At 36.9% G+C, this 17,719-nt stretch overlaps 1 protein-coding gene across 2 annotated transcripts in view; it reads left to right on the forward strand.

The window, feature by feature from the left end:
- LOC131678537 (homeobox protein goosecoid) overlaps nucleotides 1-17,719 on the forward strand; it is a 338,362-nt gene that overhangs the window by 231,338 nt on the left and 89,305 nt on the right. The window contains exon 3 of one of the 2 annotated variants that reach the window (XM_058958783.1): nucleotides 12,800-12,844. The exons of the other annotated variant lie outside the window; for it this stretch is intronic. Within the exon in view, the coding sequence (XP_058814766.1) occupies nucleotides 12,800-12,844 (45 nt within the window). The remainder of the gene's footprint in view (nucleotides 1-12,799; nucleotides 12,845-17,719) is intronic. 2 annotated transcript variants of the gene reach the window in all.

The following is a 17,719-nucleotide window of genomic DNA, read 5'->3' on the forward strand; positions in this document are numbered from 1 at the left end:
AATATTGATTGGAAGAGCTACGCGTCCGCGATATCCGAAAAAGTAGAATCGACACAAGAGCTTCCTCCGGAGGAAGAGTACGGGTTCCTGGCTGGCTTGATTCTCGATACCGCGATTCAAGCTCAGACTAAACGCGTACCAGACGCGAATTCACGCGGGCGTCCTCCCAATCCATGGTGGGACAAAGAGTGCTCAGACGTGTACGCGGAGAAGGCCGCTGCGTATAAGACCTTCCGGGACGACGGGCTGCCAGCTAGCTACCGACAGTACGCGATGGCGGAAACGCGCATGAAGAGTTTGATAAAAGCCAAAAAACGTAGCTACTGGCGCCGGTTCGTCGACGGACTAACGAGAGAAACATCGATGAGCACTCTTTGGAGTACGGCCCGGCGCTTACGAAACCGAAACAGTACCAATGAGAGCGTGGAATATTCAAACCGTTGGATATTCGATTTTGCCAAGAAGGTTTGTCCGGATTCCGCCCCGGCACAGAAGATCTACCGCGCCGCGTCCCCTCACAATAACGCGAACGAAACACCGTTTTCGATGGTGGAGTTCTCACTTGCTCTCTTATCATGTAACAATAAAGCCCCAGGGCCAGACAGAATCAAATTTAACTTGTTAAAGAATCTGCCAGACTCTGCCAAGAGACGCTTGTTGAATTTATTTAATAAGTTTCTTGAGGGCAATATTGTCCCTCATGACTGGAGGCAAGTGAAGGTCATTGCCATTCAAAAACCAGGAAAACCAGCCTCCGACCACAACTCGTATCGACCGATTGCGATGCTGTCCTGTATCCGAAAGTTGTTCGAGAAAATGATCTTGTTTCGCCTCGATAATTGGGTTGAAGCAAATGGCTTACTGTCAGATACACAATTTGGTTTCCGCAAAGGCAAAGGGACGAACGATTGTCTTGCGTTGCTCTCAACAGAAATTCAAATGGCTTATGCTAGCAAAGAGCAGATGGCATCAGTGTTCCTAGATATAAAGGGGGCTTTTGACTCAGTTTCTATCAAAATTCTTTCTGAGAAGCTGCACCAGCATGGTCTTTCACCGACTCTAAACAACTTTTTGCTAAACTTGCTGTCTGAAAAACATATGCATTTTTCGCATGGTGATTTATCGACATCACGAATTAGCTACATGGGTCTTCCCCAGGGCTCATGTCTAAGCCCCCTTCTCTATAACTTTTACGTGAATGACATTGACGAATGTCTTGTCAATTCCTGCACGCTAAGGCAACTTGCAGATGACGGTGTGGTCTCTATTACAGGTCCCAAAGCCGTCGATCTGCAAGGACCATTGCAAGATACCTTGGACAATTTGTCTGCTTGGGCCCTCCAGCTGGGTATCGAGTTCTCCACGGAGAAAACTGAGCTAGTCGTATTTTCAAGGAAGCGTGAACCAGCGCAACTACAGCTTCAATTAATGGGTCAAACTATTGCTCAGGTTTCAACTTTCAAATATCTCGGGGTCTGGTTCGACTCTAAAGGAACCTGGGGATGTCACATTAGGTATCTGAAACAGAAGTGCCAGCAAAGGATCAACTTTCTCCGTACAATAACCGGAACATGGTGGGGTGCCCACCCAGGAGACCTGATCAGGCTGTACCAAACAACAATATTGTCGGTGATGGAGTACGGGAGTTTCTGTTTCCGCTCCGCTGCGAACATACATTTCATCAAACTAGAGCGAATCCAATATTGTTGTTTGCGTATTGCTTTGGGTTGTATGCACTCGACACATACGATGAGTTTAGAAGTGCTGGCGGGCGTCCTTCCGCTGAAAAATCGATTTTGGGAACTCTCCTATCGATTGCTCATCCGATGCGATATCTTGAACCCGTTAGTAATTGCAAATTTCGAAAGGCTTATCGAGCTCAATTCTCAAACCCGATTTATGTCCTTGTACTTCGATTACATGGCACAAAATATCAATCCTTCTTCATACTATCCCAACCGTGTCAATCTCTTTCATGCTTCTGATTCAACTGTTTTCTTTGACACATCCATGAAAGACGAGATTCGTGGAATCCCGGATCACATACGCCCGCAAGTGATCCCAAGCATCTTTCATAGTAAATTTCGAGAAGTCGACTGCAACAAGATGTTTTACACCGACGGGTCAAGCCTCGACGGCTCCACTGGCTTCGGTATATTCAATCAAAACCTCACCGCCTCATTCAAACTCAAGGATCCTGCTTCAGTTTACGTCGCAGAACTTGCTGCTATTCAGTATACCCTTGGGATCATTGATACTTTGCCCACCGATCATTACTTTATTGTCTCGGATAGCCTCAGCTCAATCGAGGCTCTCCGTTCAATGAAACCTAGAAAGCACATTCCATATTTTCTGGGGAAAATCTGGGAGCGCCTGCGTGCTTTGTCTGTAAGATCGTACAAGATTACCTTAGTTTGGGTTCCCTCGCATTGCTCCATTCCAGGTAATGAAGAAGCGGACTCTTTAGCTAAGGCGGGCGCTTTACAAGGTGACATATATGAAAGACCAATTAGCTTCAGCGAATTTTTCAGTATTACTCATCAGAGAACCCTCGAAAGTTGGCAAACATCATGGAGCAATGGTGAACTGGGAAGGTGGCTACATTCGATAATCCCTAAGGTATCGACGAAACCTTGGTTCAGAGGGATGGATGTGGGTCGGGATTTCATTCGCGTGATGTCTCTGCTCATGTCCAATCACTACACGCTGGACGCACATCTCCGGCGTATTGGGCTCGTGGATAGCGGTATCTGCGCTTGTGGCAACGGTTATCACGAAATCGAACATGTTGTCTGGGCATGTGCCGAGTACTGTTCTGCCAGATCTCAACTATTCGATTCCCTTCGGGCCCGAGGAAGATCACCCAATGTCCCGGTTCGAGATGTACTAGCAAGCCGCGATATTCTCTACATGTCCCTTATATACACGTTCCTCAAAACCATCAATATCCAAATTTAAATGCCCCTATCTTTTCTCTTATTATTCCCAGAAGTGCCCTCTTCCGCCTACCGTACCCCAACGATGGTTTGATACGACTCCAAGACGAGACAAAACATCTGTCGAATGAACCAACAACACGAGATCTACAGTACAACATCACACGCGCAGCGCGGTGTGTTCCCGATCCGTATCTGAGCCGTACTACGAAATCGTCTGGAGGAACCCCTGCCGGCTCGAGGATAACCGCCCGGCGTCCCAATACTTGATACATCCGTTCGAATCTGTAATCCTGGCCGTTGATTCCTGATGCCGGAAACTGAAGTTTATATCCCCCCCCCCCGTTCAGTCTTGTCCACCCTCTCTCCCATGTCTCTGATACACAGATGTATGTCTTCACCCCCTTCTCCCCTTGAATATCTTCCCAAAATTTATGTGCCCCCCTATCTTCTAGTTTTAGTTGAACAATATTTAATCTCGTTAAGAAATGCGCAACAGTACCACTACTTTAAAATAGTCCTAATTAATTCCCCTTAATCTTGAACCACTCTTTCTAGTTATCTCTAGTTAATAAGCTTGTAAAATGTTCCGCTTAGTTAATAATTATTTTTTCTACAATCTCCCTTCTAAAAATCATAAAGTGAATTACTATACCAAGAACACACAAATGACCCGTCCCCCAAATCTTACGAATATTATATTATACCCTCTTTTATATGTATAAGTTAGCTGTAGTTTTTTTTTTTAGTTTCATTATATAAAACAAAATAATATTGAAATGTGTAACCCCCTAGTTTTAAGAAATTCAAAATGTAAAACAATGAAAAAATGGCACCTTTAAGCTAACGCATACGTGCCTTATCAAATAAACAAATTGAAAAAAAAAAATGATTCAGTGATCGAAACCCAAAACTTCATGAAGTATTTAAAATTATTAAATTAAAATTTGTGTTTGCTATTGAAATTGACAAAATGATAGTATCGCCCCTTTGACGATTGTTTACTTTTTCGGTACCACTTATCAGCATTGAAGTATCGCCCTTACGTTTTTTTACAATACCAATTTTACAATTGGTGGGGGTTTGGTGAAAATCGATCTTACTGTCCAAACGGCATAATTCCGAAACCGTAATATTTGAAGTTTTAAAATTATGCAGAATTAATTTTTCAGACAATAGTAACAGAGTTCGTGTCTTTAGCGAATTTGTTGAGACTTTATTGTAGTCATGAATATTAACCTGAGAAAATTCACCATAAATACTTCTTGGACGATATACCGTCAAAATTATTTTATCAAATGATGCGCTGTTTAATGTTTGTAAAACTCATCGAAGATACTAAACCTCCGAAATTGGTGGTTTCAAAATGATGCTATCTTGACCTTAAATTACTGTTTTTGAATATTTTACCTATACATATAATTGGTCATACAACAAAAATCAAACGCTCATCAAAATCGATCAGAACCTGCTAGAGTCGAATGGAAAGCGTCATTTTTCATAAATTTCTCTCTACATTCGGAAATTGTTATCCTCGTTATTAATCATATTACGTTTTCGTCTCAACTCGACGCATTCCCAAAATAAAAACCTGTTTTAATCCACCTAGTGGTGCAATTGTGCTTGTCTCATTTGTCCAGACTACGATTCCATGGCTGGTTATGTTCAATACAATGGTGGAAATGAATATTTAATGTTCAGCACGATTTGCACATACATACAACGGATCGACAGCCACGATCTTGAGATACTATGTGATACTGAAACATCGCTTGAAACCAGCGGCGGATCATGGAGAAAGATCCGGGAAGTCCAGGTCCTGCCGAAAATTTTCAACTTGTTAAGAAATTTTAAACTAGTTTTAATTTTAAAGTAGCAACCCCTCACTGCATACTTCCTCCGGGCCGGTATGATTGACGATTTTTAGAGTGATTGCATAACCTTTCTATATGAGAAAGGCAAAAATGTACCAAAGTCCAAAAAATCAATTTTTGTCAAACAGCTCAATGTTTCATGCATTTTAAAGTCATTTGGCATCAAAAATACAAATTTGATTTTGAAAAGTTTTCATTTCAGTTTATATGGGAATTTGCTGTGTGATTGCACTCTTCAACTCGTAACTCCGGAACCGGAAGTCCCATCAATTAAAAAATCAATAGCTGCCGATGGGAAGGTTGTAGCTTTCATTTGAGACTAACTTTGTGCAAATCGGTCCAGCCATCTTTGAGAAACAGAGGTCACATTTTTTCCACATACACACATACATACACACACAGACATTTTCCGATCTCGACGAACTCAGTCGATTGGCATATGACACTCGGCCCTCCGGGTCGGGATTAGATTGACGAATTTTAGAGTGAATGAGAAAGGCAAAAACATTTTTAGCAAATGTTGAAAGTTATGCATCTTTTTGGTGAGCAGTTCTATGTTTCATAGACGTTAAATCAATTTTAACTACGCTTCCTATTAAATAAAGACCCTTATTACAGTACATCTCTACAAAAACGAGCTCAATTTGAAAAGAAATCCGAGGATTATGATTGATTACAGAACTCTGGAATTTTCTATTGGAATGTTTTCAGGCAGGAATTTGATATTGATGCAATTAGACAACTGTGAAATCAAGACCAATAGATCAGTTACATATCAGGATCACATTCCGACAATTTATCAAAAGTCCTCATGATGTTTACAACAACAGGTTATCAATCTACGGATCAGATAATTGTTATTGTAATATTGAATTAAATCAGTCTGCATCAATAAATTTTCAACTTCAATCCAATATTTTTTTTGGGTGTGGTGGAAGAGGAGGGGGATTGTATGGTGCTAAACCCCAAAACCTTCTCTTAGCTATGCCGTTGCTTGGAGTTATTTATTTCGCTTTTCATTTTCCGATATGTTTCAGATCGATCCAATGGTTATAAGTTTGAAAAATTGCAGTCAGAAGGTTCGCACAAATGAACATTTTTGTACTGATAAGTTATCAAGTTCCTTCCAGACAACTTGGAAGTGTTCGGTGATTATTTCTAGCTGTTGTAGATAGTAAAATGAAATGCAAAATTCGTTTTATCGAAATAATGTTTAGCTTATTTCAATGGATTATTACTATACTGAACAATAAATAGGCGACAAAGAGTAATCAACAAACAACAAGCCATAACTTTTAAAGTATTCAAAATGGATATTTAAAGTCTTTAGTAAAGTTATTCGCAAAAGTAAGAGCTACAAATTTGCTGAAGACATCATTTCGATATAATCACATCCAAGAAAATTTGTGAAAATATCTCACTCATAGGGGGATTAATCAGCAAAAGCACAATACCAAAAGAAAGGGCATATTGCCTTCATTAAATTCTCCTAAGATACTATTGACCTAAAATAAGCCGTTTTGGCGTTAATAATAGATTACATGTTTTTGGTCATATTTCTGGCAATGGGAAATGATAAAAATCTTTCGTCCGCATTTAATGTTAAATATCTCTTTTGATAATAGTCCGATTTCAACAATCTATAGCTTGTTCGAAAGGTACTTAAAGCTGTCTAAAAACATATAAATTGTTAATCTATGTTGCCTATTTCGGCAGAAAATTGAAAAAAACTGCAAAAAACGCCATTTTTACGCATTCAAACATTCATATCTTGGAAACTAAACATCAGAATCAAAAACAAATTAATAGCGTTCATACTGTTTTTTAGTTCTTTCATTTAAAATTGGTTTGGATAAGATCGGTTCAGCCATTGCTGAGAAACACGAATGAGAATTTGTCCGTTACATACACACACACACACAGACACACACACATACACACAGACATTGTCCCAAATCGTCGAGCTGAGTCGATTGGTATATAAGACTCGGCCCTCCGGGCCTCGGAAAAAATCTTGAAAGTTTGAGCGAATTCTATACATTTCTTTTATAAGAAATGTAAAACGTAAAACGTAAGGGCGATACTTCAATGCTGATAGGTGGGACCGAAAAAGTAAACAATCGTCAAAGGGGCGATACTATCATTTTGTCAATTTCAATAGCAAACACAAATTTAAATTTAATAATTTTAAATACTTCATGAAGTTTTGGGTTTCGATCACCGAATCATGCAATCTAGGATGTAAAAAACAATAGTTCTTAAATAGGAAATAAAACCAAGTCTGGAAATATTCACTGTTGATTTTCTTTGAATGGTGTCACTGCTAGTATCGCTTTTTTCCAGAAAAAGCGTTGATTTTTAGGTCTCAGTCGCGTTGGAAATTTGAGTAAAATATAAACTTCATTTCGATTCAAAAAAAAAAAATTCGATTTTTTGGCACCCTTTAGGAAAATTCAGTTTTGCCACCACAATGCATTGATTGAGGAATTTAGATATTTTATTAACAGAGCATTAGCAATAATTTGTTTGTATATCTATTTTATGGGCCATTTTTTCGCTTTCCCATTGATTTGGTTTGAGATTTCTAACACTGATGTTGTCCTATGCTGATTTGAGCAATTCTCTGTGTCCTGCCACAATCCCATGTAGTATGTGTTATCAAAAACATCGCGAAGCATCAAGTTCTAAATGTTCTCAAACGATATAATATCCTAAGAGATTGATAAGAGTTATAAGAAATGTCTCATCACACTGTTAAGTGGATTAAAAGCGTTTTTATTTAATAGGAAGCGATGTTAAAATTCATTTAATGTCTATGAAACATAGAACTGCTCACCAAAAAAATGCATAACTTTCAACATTTGCCAAAAATGTTTTTGCCTTTCTCATTCACTCTAAGATTCGTCAATCTAATCCCGACCCGGAGGGCCGAGTGTCATATGCCAATCGACTCAGTTCGTCGAGATCGGAAAATGTCTGTGTGTATGTATGAGTGTGTGTGTGTATGTGACCTCTGTTAATCAGAGATGGCTGGATCGATTTGCACAAAGTTAGTCTCAAATGAAAGGTACAACCTTCCTATCGGCTGCAATTGAATTTTTTATTGATAGGACTTCCGGTTCCGGAGTCACGAGTTGAAGAGTGCAATTACACTTCAAATTCCCATATAAACTGAAATGAAAAATTTTCAAAATCAAATTTGTATTTTTGATGCCAAATGACTTTATAATGCATGAAACATTCAGAATATATTGGCTCAAATGTTTGACAAAAATTGATTTTTTTGATTTTGGTACATTTTTGCCTTTCTCATATAGAAAGGTTATGCAATCACTCTAAAAATCATCAATCGTACCGGCCCGGAGGGAGTATGCAGTGAGGGGTTGCTACTTTAAAATTAAAACTATTTTTAAATTTCTTAACAAGTTGAACATTTTCGGCAGGACCCGGACCTCCCGGATCATACTATATGATATTGAAACATCGCTTGAAACCAGCGGCGGTCAAGCAATGTTTCTGTATCACCAGGTATGCTCATATGAGTAAATGCGTCCAGATAATTTGCTACTGCGACAATAAAAACTGACATTTTCACACGAAAGGTTATTGGCACTCACACAACTTCTCCGGATAAATACAACGTGTTATTTCTCCAGATAAAGAAGACCACCGGAGAATGAGCGAATGAGTTTATCATGGTATCCTTTTTGCGGTCGCTGCCTTGCTGTCGCTATTCCAAAACACGAAAAAACATATCTGTCGTATTGCTTTGCCGCTTTTCTTTGAAATTAAGTGTATGTTTTGACGCTTTCATTGATTTGCACGAAATAAAAATATTATCACCTTCTCCGGTGGGAAGGAAAAAATCAAAAAAACTTTAACCGGAAAATTTATTCTCACGCTATTTGTGGGGACAGAGAATTTTGCGACTCATCTTATCTCGGAAAAGTAGGACTTCTCGCATGAGTGAGAAATAATTACAATGCCTGAGTATCACATAGTATCTCAAGATCGTGGCTGTCGATCCATTGTACGTATGTGCAAATCGTACTGAACATGTAATATTCATTTCCACCATTGTATTGAACATAACCAGCCATGGAATCGTAGTCTGGACACATGAGAAAAGCACAATTGCACCACTAGGTGGATTAAAACAGGTTTTTATTTTGGGAATGCGTCGAGTTGAGATGAAAAGTATTATGATTAATAACGAGGATAACACTTTCCGAATGTAGAGAGAAATTTATGAAAAATTACGATTTCCATTCGACTCTAGCAGGTCCTGATCGATTTTGATAAGAATTTGATTTTTGTTGTATGACCAATTATATGTATAGGTCAAATTTTCAAAACCAGTAATTTAAGGTCAAGATAACATCATTTTGAAACCGCCAATTTCGGAGGTTTAGTATCTTCGATGAGTTTTACAAACGTTAAACAGCGCATCATTTGATAAAATAATTTTGACGGTATATCGTCCAAGAAGTATTTATGGTGAATTTTCTCAGGTTATTATTCATGAGTACAATAAGTCTCAACAAATTCGCTAAAGACACAAACTCTGTGTCTATTTTTTGAAAAATTAATTCTGCATAATTTTAAAACTTCAAAAATTACGGTTTCGGAATTATGCCGTTTGGACAGTAAGATCGATTTTCACCAAACGCCCACCAATTGTAAAATTGGTATTGTAAAAAAACGTAAAGGCGATACTTCAATGCTGATTGGTAGGACCGAAGAAGTAAACAATCGACAAAGGGGCTATATACTATATAAACTATCATTTTGTCAATTTCAATAGCACAAACCAATTTTAATTTAATAATTTCAAATACTTCATGAAGTTTTGGGTTTCGATCACTGAATCATGCAATCTAGGATGCAAAAACCTGTTTTAATCTACCTAGAGATGCAATTGTGCCTTTCTCATTTCTCCAAACTATGATTTAATAGCTGATTCGTACAATATAACATTATGGAAATGTCTTTCATTCTTATTACACTTGGTAAGTATATATAAGAGCACCTTTTTGCATTCATCGCGGTATCGGTTTGAATCGGAGTTTTCTATGTGATCGCACTCCACAACCCGTAACTCCGGAGCCAGAAGTCGGATGGAGATGGAATTTAATATCAGTTTCCGGGGACGCAACATCTTTCATTTGAGACTAAGTTGATCAAATCGGTCTAGCCATTTTCGAGAAACCATTATAACCGTTATTCTGAATATGGATGCTTCCAGATCTGTCGATGGTGGCCAGTGTGGCCAAAGAGACTTTGAATGACTGTTGGTGACCTAGATATACAAATTCAACAAATTAGTAGAGTGGAAGTGGAGGATGCGTCAGAAATCCGTCATCTTATTTCGGTATACGGGGTGGATGAAGGAAATGCGGGCGTGAGGGTGGTCCAAGGGGGGGGGAGTGATGAAGGAGCGAGGTGTAAGGGCAAGGCAGGGGGGGGGGGAGGTACGGCATCAACTGCATATTTTGCCTTCCATTTGAGACTTGGTTTGAGAAAATCGGTTCAGTCATGACCGAAGAACCGATGTGACTTTAATTGTGGAATATGCCCGGAATTCCGGACTTCCGTAATAGTCGATAGTGGACAATATACTCAAAGAATGTTTGATTGGCAATCAGTGATCTAGATCTGTGATTAGAAGTAATTTGGTGACCATTCCAATAGTTTTTAGCCTCTGAGGTATTACGATTGTACCGATTTATATGGGAAATTCCAGTGTATCCTTACTAACACCCCTGTAACTCCGGAAGCAAGAGTCAGAACCGAATGAAATTTAGCAGCAGTCAATGGTATTACAGTATCTTTCATTTGAAATCAAGTTTGTAAAAATCGTCATGAACCATCATAGGTGGCCAATGTGGTCAAAGCTGCTTTAATTGATCATAAGTGATCCAGACCCGCAAACTAGAGTAATGTTACATCAATTTTAATATGTTTTACATCATTTTAACATCATGGTGGTACCAGTTTATATGGGAATTTGCTGTGTGACCGCACTCTTCAACCCGTAACTCCGGAACCGGAAGTCGGATCAGCTAAAAATTCAATTTGAATTAAGTTTAAATGACACACACATACACACACATACATTTGCCGATTTCGACGAACTGAATCGAATGGTGTATGACACTCGGCCCTCCGGGCCTCGGTTAAAAAGTCGATTTTTACAGTGATTGCATAGCCTTTCTTTATATGAGAAAGGCAAAACACAATATTTCTTAAATAGGAAATAAAACCAAGTCTGGAAATATTCACTGTTGTTTTTCTATGAATGGTGTCACTGCTAGTATCGCCTGTTGATTTTTTTGGATACGTGATATTTTAAACGCAAGGCTGTTCCCTTGTTGGTTGTTTAACATAATCTGATTTATTCCATTTTAAAATCTTACGAGCTAACCTAGCTAACCTGACTTAAACTATTCTGTGTACATCAAAATGGGAGGAGTCAGTTACTATTTCAAAATACATAATTATGTACAGGTAGCGTAAAAAAGGGTAAACAAATCAATGAATAAGTATGGGTGCCTTGGTTGCTATCGGTGCTTTTGTTTGGTTACGCAAGGCTGTTTATTTGTTGCCTCTGCATAATAATGACCTAGTGAGAATGTTGCTTTAACAAGTGGTGCGACCCAGAATGGTTTAACTGGAATGCGCCCATCTGGTTATGCAAGTTGGATTTGAAAACGATCGTTCAAGTAATTTACGATCTGTGGGAAAATATGAGTGTGGCCTCGTTTCAAGTGGCCTGACTAAAGGATATGTTAAATTTGGTTTTTATGAAGGATTCACATTGGTGCATGTAGGGATTGGTTTTGTGGGAATAATTTGTGATGCTAGAAAGTAAGTCCGTTACATCATCCCCCTTTTGGTTGAAAAATGTAGCGAAGTGAAATTATTCATGTGAAAGAACTGACTCCCTTACAATTCTAATGGATATTATAAATATTAGTTAGTATTGTGTTTGTTGCTAGAGTAGTCTAAATAAAATTGCTCTGCTTTTTTTTATTCTCCTTTAATAAGTCTGTTTTTGTGTACAATGTTTCTTTGTTTAGTTATTTTGTTTTCTATTTCACAATTTGTATCTAGTATTTTTATAATGGTGTAGGGACCTATATAGAATGGGTCTAATTTTTTTCTATTTTCGTTTTTTAAATATACTATATCTCCTATGTTGATTATTAATGGGTTTGTTGGTATGTGTATAAATTCTTGTCTTGAATGTTTATCCTTTTCTAATATTTGTTTCGCTATTGCGTTTGATTTTTCTAACTTGTATTTTAGTTCTGTGCTATATAAGTCTAAATTGTACATTGGTGTTATTGTTGTTGGGTAATTTTCTTGTGGTAATTTTGCTTTGTTGCCAAAAATTAGTTCATATGGAGTGAATTTATGTTCTGAGTGTGGGGTAGTGTTATAAGTAAATGCGTAATATGGTATCCATTCGTCCCAATCGGAATGGTGTTCATTTACGAATGATCGTAGATATTCGTTTAAACATCTATGATTTCTCTCCAATGATCCGATTGTTTGGGGGTGGTATGCTGTAGCGAATGTTTGTTTTATTTGTAGGTATTTACAAATCTGTTCAAGTACTTCGTTTTTATATTCGGTTCCTTGATCTGATTTGAGTTCCAGAAATTTTCCGTATATTAATACGAATTTCTCTACTAGATTATTTGCTATTATGTTTGCTTCTTTGGTTGGTGTGGGTATTACTACGATGTATTTAGTTAATTCACATTGTATCGTTATTGCGTAACGATTATTGTTGATTGTTTTTGGTAATGGACCTATTGTATCTATGGATATTATTTCGAATGGTTTTGATGGTGTAATGGTTATTATTTGTTTTTCTTTGGCATGTTTTATTATTTTGTTCTTTTTGCACGATTCACAGGCCTTTATGAATCGAGAAATAGATCCTTTCATGTCCTTCTAATTGTAATATTCTCTTATTTTCAGATACAGTCGATGCTGTCCTATGTGTCCTCCTGTAGGAGTTTTATGGTGATTTTTTAATATGTACTGTATCTCGCCAGGATCACTAATGAACTTGGGTGGTTGATACATTATTATCTGTATATTTTTAATTGTTTGTTTCCCTAGCGCTTTAAATGTTTCTATGGGTACCTCTTTAAATATTGTTTCGTTGTTTGCTATAGCGATTTTCTTTATTTGCATCTTATTCATTTCTTTTTCCAATGCTGAAAGTGTGAACTCTAGAGTTCTTCTTCCACTTATATATTATATATGTTGTGATTCTGTTTATCATTTTTTTTTCATTTGCGCGTCTTTGTATATATTGAATATTAAATAGTTATTTTCTACCGTTATTCTTAGTTTAGGTAAGTTTCTTGTTTCGGTCGGGTTTTGAGTCGTATAGATAGTGAGGTGATCAGTCTCTCTACCTTTCGTCTTTTGTCCATTGTCGTTAAGTAATTTATAGTTGTTGTTCATATTATTATTGTTGTTAATATTATTCTTTACATTATCGTTAATATTATTATTATTATAGGTATTACTATTATTGTTGATGTTAATATTATCATTAATATTATTATTATTAATATTGGAATTATTATTATTGCTATTGCTATTATTTATTTTTTTTTGTCATGGACCTAGTGTTGACAGTAAGTACGTTTAAGGCTTTCAATTCGTCTGAGGTTGCAACAATTCTGGATAAGGCATCCGCTGTAGCGTTGCTTTTACCAGGAATGTATTCTATATTAAAGTCGAATTCTTCTAAATCTAGTCTCATTCTAGTGAGTTTGGAGGTTGGGTTTTTCATATTAAATAAAAATACTAATGGTCTATGGTCTGTTCTGACCGTAAATTTTCTTCCGTATAGGTAAGGTTTGAAATAATTTATTCCCCAGTGTATTCCTGTTAGTTCTTTTAGTATTGTCGATTTATTTTTCTCTCCTGGAGTGAAGCTTTTGCTCGCGAAAGCTATGGGTAAGTCGTTTCCGTTTTTAATTTGGGATAAAACTGCTCCGCATCCTACGTCTGATGCGTCAGTTGTCAGTATAAACGGTTGAGCAAAGTCGGGGTATTAAAGTAGTTTTGGTGAGATTAGGTTTGTTTTTAGTGTGTTAAAGGCGTTTTGGCATTCATTTGTCCAAACGAACTGTTTATTTTTCTTTAAAAGTTGATTTAGTGGGTGTGCTATTGTTGCATAGTATGGCACAAATTTGCGGTAATAGTTACAAAAAGCTACAAATCGTCTACAGTCGTCACTATTTTTGGGTATGGGGTAGTTGTTAATAGTGTCGAATTTGGAATTATATGGTAGTATTCCATTATCTGTAATTTTGTGTCCTAGATACGTCACTTCTGTATTGAAGAATTTACATTTTTGGGGATTTAATTTTAGATTATATTTTCTGATTCTGTCGAAGACTTTTGCTAGATTTTGCAAGTGGTGTTGGATGGAGCATCCAATAACAATTATGTCATCGATATAGACGAATGCATGTTCTGGTGTTAGTCCAGCCATTGCGATTGTCATCATTCTCTGAAAACTGTTTGGGCTAATATTTAATCCAAAAGGTAAGCGTGTGAATTGGTAATGACCACGCTGTGTTGAGAAAGCGGTAAATTTTCTAGAGTTATTTTCTAGCGCTATTTGGTGAAAACCAGACATTAAGTCTAATGTTGAAAAGTATTTGGCTCTGCCAAGTTGATCCAAAATTGCGTCGATTCTAGGTAGGGGAAATTTGTCTGCCAGGATTTTTTTGTTGAGTTGTCTGAAATCTATTACTAGTCGCCATTTCTTGGTTTCATCATTCGATTTCTTTGGTACTAATAAAACTGGACTGTTATAGGATGATATTGAAGGTTCTATTATTTCGTCTTTTAGCATTTTAGTAATTTGAGTTTCTATTTCTGTATTTTGAGAATGGATTGTTTTATAATTGGGTATGTATACGGAGGTATTGTCCTTTAAGTTAATGTTTTGGTTGTAAAAATTGTTAGTCGACAGTGGTTCGTCAGTGAGTGCAAAAATGTCTGAATAGTTTAATATTAGGTTGCTTAATTCTTGTTGTGCGTAGCTTGGTACATTTTTCATGTCTATCTCATTTAAAACTTTTTTATTTCTCGTATTATTCTTATCTTTATTGTTAATTTTCATTATATTGTAGTTTGCTAAGGGTTCCATTTCAGGTTTAAGTTCTAAGTTGGATATATTTACAGTTGATTTCGTTGTGTTCATTATTTTTACATAGGGATTTTGTGGAGATATGATTGCGTTTCCTACAAAAATTCCAGGTGCAATTTCTGTAGAGATGACTATTATATTATGTTTGGATTTTAACCCATTATTGCCCAACTTATTTTTCACGCGCATCACAAATTGTGTTTTCCGATCGAAGAAAAATGATGTGGTCATTCCAGTAAAATTATTTTTGCACTCAAAGTAGCTGATATTATAAGGAACAACCAGTGAAAATTTAAGATTGATCGGTTAATCGGTTCCTGAGATATCGTGATCGCCGCGGATGAACTTTTCAACAAAATACAACTCCGAGATAATCGAGTTTTACTTTCGGTGCAGCGAGTCAACGGTCTAGCGTATCAAACACTACGTACCGCCTACAAGTGGTGAATGGGTAGCGATCTATGAATAGCTGTAACTTAAGTTGTAGTATTCCGATCTTAATGAAACCTTGAGAAAATTTTCCTCAGCGTATGTAGTTTCAGAATATCTAATTTACAAAAATTCGATTTTTTTCATCCTAACAAAAATGTGTAACCCCTTAAGTGAAAATTTATTAAAAACGTGTTTAATCCACCTAACAGTGTGATGAGACATTTCTTATAACTCTTATCACTCTTCGGATATTATATCGTTTGAGAGCATTTAGAACTTGATGCTTCGCGATGTTTTTGATAACACATACTACATGGGATAGTGGCAGGACTCAGAGAATCGCTCAAATCAGCATAGGACAACATCAGTGCTAGAAATCTCAAACCAAATCAATGGGAAAGCGAAAAAATGGCCCTTAAAATAGACATACCAACGAATTATTGTTAATGCTCTGTTAATAAAATATCTATATTGTGGTGGGAAAACTGAATTTTCCTAAAGGGGTTATATATTGTACTGAAACAAAAAAAAAACATTTTTTTTAATCGATTTGAAGTTTATATTTTACTCAAATTTCCAACGCGACTGAGAACTAAGAAATCAACGCTTTTTCTTGAAAAGGGCGATACTAGCAGTGATAACATTCAAAGAAAATCAACAGTGTATATTTCCAGACTTGGTTTTATTTTCTATTTAAGAACTATTGTATTTTTTTGCATCCTAGATTGCATGATTCAGTGATCGAAACCCAAAACTTTATAAAGTATTTGAAATTATTAAATTAAAATTTGTTTTTGCTATTGAAATTGACAAAATGATAGTATCGCCCCTTTGGCGATTGTTTACTTTTTCGGTCCCATCTATCAGCATTGAAGTATCGCCCTTACGTTTTTTTACAATAACTACCGTTTTACACCACCGATTTCGTCCGGCTTTTTTCAATAGAGATCATTGTTACTATTTACAGCTGGTATCAGTTTGATAATCCTAAAAAATACGAAAATAACAGTTTCGCCTCTAAACTGCTAGCAAAAAAAGTATCGCCCTGTTTGTTTGCATGGAGCGTGGAGGGCGAAACTTTAAATAAACAAACAAAAATACAGTATCGTAGAATCCAAATTTTTAGGTTAATTTGTTGCGTTTCAAAGCCCTCATTCGCATGCAAGAAAAAAGCCCTATGTTTACATTTGTAAGTATCGCCCTTTTCACAAAAAAAGCGTTGAAATGAAATCGCAGCTCCTGATATCACGCTATCTCTGAAGTACATGCGTGCATAGTTTCAAATTTTACTTCGACATCGACTTTTTCTAAAGGTGACTTCCCAGTAGTATTCTTGATTTGAATTATTATCGCTAATCCTAATGCAAAAGAACAAATAAAAACCTCACGAAAACGAACCGTTTGGGAAAATCATCATCATTACTGGAATTTTCATTTTCACGAAACTTTTCGATAACCTTCCGTCACTTGCGTTAATGCACTGGGTGCACAGTAGGGTGACAGGAAAAAAATGGCCCCTATCGGCCCACCTCTGCGTCGATTCCTAGTCCCACCAGGAGTACTTGCACCAAATTTGAAGCAAATCGGACAAGTCTAACTACCGGACCAACGGGCCTGAAGTTTGTATGGGAATTTTCAATAATTTACATGGAGAAAACCCATCAGCACGCATTTTCGCCGCTAGGTGGCACTGTATGCATCGTATTATCACTGTAAGTGAAAATAAGAAGGATAATTGAATTGTCTACAACTTAGTCGAAGACTGCAAGTAAATCCGACTTTGTTAAAAGAAGTTATTAAACTTTTAACGAAGTGATGTCTGAGTCAGTTTTGCATGGGGCCTAATAGCGCATGGTTGTGTATCAGTACTCGATTCACACGAACTAAACATTTTTGTGAAATAATCGTTAGGTTTAGCTCAATGGTATGTTCAGAAGAATTATAGTAAATATTACGAGTCATGCTTTAATTAGAAAATTTTAGTTCCACCTGTTACCGCATAGAGGGCGCCAACACTAACTTTTCAACGGAGAGAGATAGAAATTTGGTGTCTTCTACAAATTTATAGAACAGGCATTTTTCAGTATTTCTTCTGAACATCTTGATACTCTATCTCTCTTCTATGAAAAGTTAGTAGTGGCGCCCTCTATGCGGTCACAGATGGAACTAAAATTTTCTAACCAAAACATAACTCGTATTATTTACTATAATTCTTGTAAACATACTATTCGGCTAAATCTAACCATTATTTCACAAAAATATATAGTTCGCGGGACTCGAGTGCTGAT

Source organism: Topomyia yanbarensis, chromosome 1 (assembly GCF_030247195.1).
Source record: "Topomyia yanbarensis strain Yona2022 chromosome 1, ASM3024719v1, whole genome shotgun sequence".
Taxonomy (NCBI): domain Eukaryota; kingdom Metazoa; phylum Arthropoda; class Insecta; order Diptera; family Culicidae; genus Topomyia; species Topomyia yanbarensis.